The following is a 7500-nucleotide window of genomic DNA, read 5'->3' on the forward strand; positions in this document are numbered from 1 at the left end:
CACTTGTGACAGTCTCATCGACACACCATCTAATTCTCTCCACCAGCATTGACCAAGGTGAGGTCTAGGACCCCTCAATTAACATGCGGTTCTTTGCTATTGAGAAGAGCGATCTCAGGGAAGTCTCAAGCATGTTGGTTATGTGATGGCCTGCTGCATCCGGTACCCTGTAGGGAGCCAGGATGGGGTGGTGTGCATTGAAGTCTCACTCCATGATCACTCGGTCTTGTGCTGCAGTAGCACAGACCTGGCTGATTTCTAAGCTCCTATAGCCTGGCTTGCTATACACATTGTACAGTTTGAGGGGGCCCTCAGCAAGGTGAATCCCAAAGGCAAGAGATTCAACATCCTCTCCACAGTGCGGCTATTACTATTACAGGTGATCAAGCCTCTTTTGCCAGCTATGCTTGGCAGCATGAAGACATGATACCCTAAGAAGTTAACAGTCCTCTCTTTTAATGTCTCCTGGAGCATGACAGTGTTCCTTCATCACACTATTGCATGGAGGATGGCATTCTTTGTATTAAAGCCATGTATGTTCCACTGTAGTATGGTTAGATTGTGCCATGATGTTATTTGGTGATAGTTACATCAGAGACGTCTTTCTATTTGGATTTGGAGTCTTATGTCGGAGTCTGACAACTCCATTCTGAAGTCCTTGCTGGTTGAGGGATCTTCATCTAGTTTTGGGGCTGTTTGTCAGGCTAACTATTGGTTCACTGAGAGGTGGAGAGCCTTTGGTAGCTCTGATTTTTGTGAATTTGGCTTTTCTCCCTTCAGACTTTGTGTATCTTTTCTCTTTGCTGACTTTGCCTGAGTAAGGTCAGCTTGTTTCGGAACAGGCTGCACAGATTCAGCCTGTTCTGGCTTTGCCTGTGAGGGCGTGGCCAGGGTTAGGATGGGGAGGGGAGTCTCGTCCTGAGGTGAGGGTGGGGCTTCTTTAGCTATGTTCAGCTTCCTCCCTTTCAGGTCTGCAAAAGTCTGCGTCATTGCCGTCACGGCGACCGTGACTGCCTCCTACACCTCCTCACTGGACCTCCCCAAAGCTGTTGCTACTGCAGTGACTACAGCAGTCAACAGGAGAGTCATATCTTCCTCATCAAAGAGAAGGTTATCGTTTCTTGGGGAGGCTTTTGCAGTGTTCTTTGAACCTTTCTTCCTGTGGTTCTTTTTTTGCATTTTAGAAATGGTCAAAAACTCTTTATTGGAGATATCCGTAGTCGGCTGTGGAGGAGCTACCTTCCTCTTAGGATGTCGGGAAGTCTTTTCTCTTTTGTTCTGTCCCCAGACATGGGTGCTTGGGGTGCTTTTTAGCAACCTCTTGTCGCCTGATGGCTGACTCTTTCTTGGCAGAACAAACCAGGCTCCAGGCGTGATGCCCTTTGACACAGTTGGGACATTTGGCTCTTGTGTCCCTTTGGCATTGCTTGTCTGCCTTAAGGCACACTTCGGTGTTGTGTGTCATGTAACAGACACCACATTTAGGCTTGGCCTTGCAGCTAAGCTGGTGGTGACCGAAGTGGCTCTGGTACATATGTTCTTAGGCTGAAGGAGCCCCAGTTACCCAGATCAAGGGTAGTGATTGGGGCTCCTTTCAAGGTCACCAGGACTTGCCTGGTTGGGCTCTTCCCTTTCAACATTCGGGAAGCGTCCACGACTTTGGGTGTGATGTGATCACATCCACATCATATGATAGTGAGAAGCCAAGTAGCACCATCTTGACTCTCCTGTCATCGGGATTCAGTGGCGAGACACACTTTCTTCCCATCATTAAGCTCCTTAGTTTCCTGCAGGAAATTCAGGGTAGCTTGGTCTTTGGGCATAATAATCATGCCCTGGTCTCTGGCAACTCGGATGACAACTGGATTTTTCGCTGCATCTCTAATGCTCTTACGAGTTGTTAGGCATTGTCGAAGCCTTCAGGTTTAGAGGGAACCTTAAACTGTGGGAAACGCCTAGGGGGTTCAGACTCACCCTCAGAGTCTGTCTCCGGCCTGGGTCATTTCGGGCCGCCCTTTCGGCTTAAATTCCGGGCTGTGGCCGTGGGAGCAACAGCTGTTTCGGCTGGTTCAGCTTGTACTCCCATCTCGGTCAGGGAGGACGTCCGAGGGCTACTCTGAGGTCATCCTGATTTGGCTGCTGGCCTGGAGAAGCCAGCACGATAGTCCTTCTGCTGGACAATCTAGTGGACAGACATGTTTTTGGCTGATGTCGTGTCCATTTTAGCAGCAGGTCTCACAGAGTCAACCTGTGCTTTGCATTTTCTCTTGCCACTAGAAGCCATGTATGGCTTCAGAGTGACTGCCGTAGTCTGGGCCTTGCATGGTTCATCATCATTTGTATCTCTTTGTTGTGGGGGATTTGGAATGCTTGTCATAAAATAGGCAGTTATTTCATCCTCTCACGCCCCCACCCACCACCGAGTCCAACAAGGGGAAGCTGTATGTTAGAACTAATGTCTAACAGCCACAGGGGTGGTGAGAGGATATAGCACCAATGGCCTTGTACCGCCACTCACGGGACCAGTGTGAGTGCCAACGGCGACATTGACTGCTTGACCCTAGCCTCCCGAAGGAGACCAGCCAATTGATCTGACCGGGCCAAGATCAGACCACTCGTCTTGCTAGCAGCAAGACGAGTGGTCCAAAAAGGCGTGTTGCTGGCCGCAGGGCATACTCATGCACGGCATCGCTCAACCTCCAGGACTCCTGTCTCCACAGCGCACAGGGATGCCACACACGGCAAATATGTGGGTAGGTGTGAACCCCTGGGGAGAGACCAGAGGGGATGTCCTTCCACCTACAAGATAGGCATCATTGTTTGGAACCCTTCCTTCTTCCCTCTTCAGTGAAACAGCCACCCAAGGCTGTGTCACCTCAGAGAGGAAGCTCTAGTCCTGCGCCTCAGAGAGGAGGTTCCAGTGACAGTACCACGAGTGTCAGCACACTTGCTGGATCCTACTTTTGTACATCTGGCCACCACTTTGATGTAGTGTAAACAGTTTTTAAATGAATGAGGCAAAAACCCAAAGTTGTTTTTATAACAATGTACATAGATATATTAATATCTATTTACGGGAACTATGTAAGCCATTTCAATTTTCATTTCTCTTCCTTTGCTCATAGATACAGAGCCATCTATGTGCAGAGATATTTCACAAAACGATAATACTACAGTGAACAAATTTTCTCGGAGCCAGTAGGTTAATCTTAAGCATACATTTATACATATATACATTTATCTATGTAGCATACATAAGCATTTTGATAGTGATGTATTTATTTAAATCACATCAGATCATGAATCAGAAACATAGTATGAATATATCATATATGTTTATGGCCCTACCAGCTGCCTTAGCAATGGAAGAGCGGCGTCACTTTTGGTTCATTTTAGCCGATGTTTACCATGATAATTGCTTTTCTCCATAGATGTTACCGTTTATCTTTCCTTTTCCCAAGAGAGGGGTACAGGTTGAATATGCTTTAATCTTTCAATCCAACCCTTTTCCACCGTTGCTAAAATCTTTTAACTCTATTAACCGAACACTTTCCTAACCCTTTTGAAGTCAATAATCTCCTTTCACAATACAACTGTCATTTCTACAAAGAAAGGACTTTGTGTCAGATGTAAGGGGAAATAATGAAGTACCACATTTATAAAGTTAAATATCACCACTATCATAACTCGTTTGGTACAGTTGTTGTAGTACTAACCATATCTGGAGTGCCAGGGGTTCAAATACTGGTCAGAGAGGCTTCTTATTAATCTTTATCAATGTAGAGCTGCATTAATCAATTTTAGTAGATATGAATGTAAATAGAGCTAGTAAGCCTGGTAAGGGAATTGTTTATATGTATTTGTGTCTGTTTGTATATATGTATATACATATATATATATATACATAAAATATATAATTATATAATATATCTATATATATAATATATATATATATAATATTTTATATAAATACATACATCATACATACATACATCCATACATGCATATGCCGCACACACACACACACACACCCACCCCACACACTCCACACACCCAACACACCCACACACACACACCCCACACACACACACATATATAATATATAATATTAATATATTATATATATAATTTTAATATAATATTGTGCGTGTGCGTGCGTGTGTATGTGTGTGTATGTGTGTGTATGTGTGTGTGTGTGTGTGTGTGTGTGTGTGTGTGTGTGTGTGTGTGTGTGTGTGTGTGTGTGTGTGTGTGTGTGTGTGTGTGTGTGTGTGTGTGTGTGTGTGTGTGTGTGTGTGTGTGTGTGTTTATTTACAAAAAAATGCATAGGTAGGTAGATTAGTTTTAGATATATCTTTCAATATCTCCACCAATACATACAAACATATATATACAGTATTTGGTTGTCAGGAAGTGTCTGAATACGGAATGAAATTCTCTCTCTATCTCCTTTGTGTTCCTGCACATCTAATAAACCTCATAATATTGCAGAGTTCGATGTGGACCGTATCCCCGACCGTGTGCAGATGTATCAGTGGCTGAACATGTGGGGCAACTTGACTCATGGCGCAAGAGCAATGGTCGACTTCCCGATTTGGCTGCAAATCCTTCCTAAGATTCTGTTTAAAGTTATCAACAGGAAAGGTCGGTTAGTCTAAGAAGCAATAACGTTAATTACACATCCGCACGCACGCACGCACACACACACACACACACACACACACACACACACACACACACACACACACACACACACACACACACACACACACACACACACACACACACACACTGTAAGCGAAAAGGCCACCGCTGTCGCCAGATGTAAGCGACACGTGAGTTGGGAGCACCACTTCGCCAGATGTAAGCGAGTGGCCACCGTAAGCCACCAGAATATGAGTGGCACGAGAGATTAGGAGCACCGCGTCACTAGATGTGATCGAGACGAGAGATGGACTTGGGTGGGTGAGTGAAAAGGGGCTTAGCTTGCTGGTTTATTCTTGACGACAGATATGAGACCCCAAGAGACCCCCGTGTCCCCGGGTGGAGGACGAGGTGGTGGAGCTGGACCCTGTGTGGTTTTGGGCCGTCTGCTGTGTCTCTCTGTGTCTCTGCCTTTAAACGGACGTGCCCTTTTATGCGGCGGTTCCTTCGAGGACGGATGTTTGTTCCTGTGCGAAAGAGAAAGCCGGGCTGCATCTGCGTCCTGCCCAAGGAAAAGGGGCGTGCTTGGACGGAGGTGTGAAGTGTACATCCGGCCTTGATACGTATTGTTGACATCGCTCGGCCACGCACAAGGCTCGTCCTCGAGCCGACTGTAACGCTTGAAACGATGCAGTAGAGGGTCTGTTTGGTATCAAACAGATGGTTCCTGGTGATCCGAGAGTCGCTAGGCCGTCGCGTGCCAGGCAGCGGGTGTGGCAGAGGGTTTCGCACTGAGGTGCAACATTCAGTAGCGAGGAGGGTCAATCGTCTTCAAAGCTGAAATATAAGTGTCCCAAAGGCCAGTAAAAGGGCAAAGGGAGAAGGATGATATGAGTTTGTCAATCACCTTACTAAGTTCCCAAGAAAAAATGAGAGCAATAAGAAAAATTTGTCACAAGAAGAGTAACGTGTCAAGTAAGGTATTAATTGCTTGGATGTGTCAGGGTTAGCGAGTTCAATAAGGGCCATCATATTGAAGAGAGAAAAATTAATTGAATAAGAATTCCATATCTTTGGGGTAAATAGGGAAGTATATATGCTTCGAAACAGGCAGCTGGGCCCGAACTTAATTCTAACAGTGCGGGATCTCGGCGCTTCAACGTATGAGCGTAAATATTAGGCGGGCGCAGGATTCCCTTTGTTTTCGGCCATGAGCCGGGCTTAACTTGCGGTGAAAATCAACAGTGCGCGTCTCGGCGCTTCAATCGTATGAGCGTAATTCTCGGTGCGGCGGGCGCAGGGTTCCTTCGTTTACGGCCATGAGCCGGGCTTAAATTAACTTGCGGTGAATGTAACCCAGTAAGCCTATATAAAGCATGGTGTCTCCAATGTGTTGCCATTATTTTCAACTGGAGATACTACCATATACATAATTCACCAAAACCTTAAACTAAAGAAGCATAAATCCAGCATTACTGAGGACAAGATATCGAACTTCGAGAGGGCGTAAAAGAGATTTGGGTTCAGTTATTAGTCTAGGGATGGGGACATAGTAAAATACGCAACCTTAGAGTGAATTCCGAGTAGAGTGGGCAGGTAGGTAAGTAAGAGGATAGTCAGTGATCGAAATCTACGTGTGAACGAGCGACCCGATAGCACGGCAAGTATGAGAACAGTGATATAAAGAACGATATAGTGTATACACAGAATATAACAATACGCAAGAAGTAATGAAGTGATACTAATAGAAAAACATATAAGAGAAAAAAAAAGATTATTTTATTAATTCGACACAAATAAACATGAATAATATGATGAGAGCAGCCAAACATAACAAAAATTAATTCAACTCTAAGGTACTCATTTTTTCTGAGATAAATGATATGCTAAATTGTGCGATCTGAGGATAATCAGATTAAAAAATTATATTAGACGAAAAAAACTAACACAATACATCAATTTCGGGATGGTTAGAGCTGGGGAATGAGGTGTGAAGTGAGGGTGCGTGTCACTTTGGTTTTGATCTCAGTGTGTGATTGTGTTGAAAACAAAACAAAACAGTGGTTGACAGGGAGAAGTTATATAGTATAGAGTTAGTAGTGTGCGTTCGTAGAGTGGCGTTTTACTTGAGTGTGAAAGAAGGCAACTTGTAAAAAGGTGTGGTGGGTATAGGGGGGGCAATATTACTCTGGCATTAAAAGGTACACTTACTTTTGATAGTAACGAGGGTGATTGTTGGTGCTGGATAGAACTGCGACATCCCGGCTTTTGTTGACGAGGGTTCGCGAAGAATTAGCGAGGCAGGTGAGGGCCCGGGTTTGCGAGTGTGGCGGAGTAGAGTGCGAGGATACATCTTCAGCGAAATTCGTCAGGAGGGTAGCACAGGCGTGAGTGGTGAGCACGAAGTAGTAGGACAGACATGGGCAGGTAGGCGTGATTGAAGAGGACTTGGTAGCGATGGCTGGGCGTTAAAAAAGGCGGGGAGGCCCCTTCGCGTGGATCGGCAACAGGCATCGGCGAGGAGCGAGGTGGTAGGCGAATATGGTCGGCGTTGTGAGGTTCTTGAACACCGCTGCCATCAGATGTTTAAACGAAAAGGCCCCCCGCTGTCGCCAGATGTAACGACACGTGAGTTGGGAGCACCACTTCGCCAATTTAAGCGAGTGGCCACCGTAAGCCACCAGAATATGAGTGGGACGAGAGATTAGGAGCACCGCGTCACTAGATGTGATCGAGACGAGAGATGGACTTGGGTGGGTGAGTGAAAAGGGGCTTAGCTTGCTGGTTTATTCTTGACGACAGATATGAGACCCCCAAGAGACCCCGTGTCCCCGGGTGGAGGACGAGGTGGTGGGG

At 45.8% G+C, this 7500-nt stretch overlaps 1 protein-coding gene across 1 annotated transcript in view; it reads left to right on the forward strand.

Annotated features, from left to right (window-relative positions):
• Nucleotides 1–7500, forward strand: part of LOC119579653 — a 67707-nt gene that overhangs the window by 41995 nt on the left and 18212 nt on the right. The window contains exon 5 of the mRNA XM_037927564.1: nt 4492–4644. Within this exon, the coding sequence (XP_037783492.1) occupies nt 4492–4644 (153 nt within the window). The remainder of the gene's footprint in view (nt 1–4491; nt 4645–7500) is intronic.

This window comes from Penaeus monodon, chromosome 12 (genome assembly GCF_015228065.2).
Source record: "Penaeus monodon isolate SGIC_2016 chromosome 12, NSTDA_Pmon_1, whole genome shotgun sequence".
NCBI lineage: Eukaryota > Metazoa > Arthropoda > Malacostraca > Decapoda > Penaeidae > Penaeus > Penaeus monodon.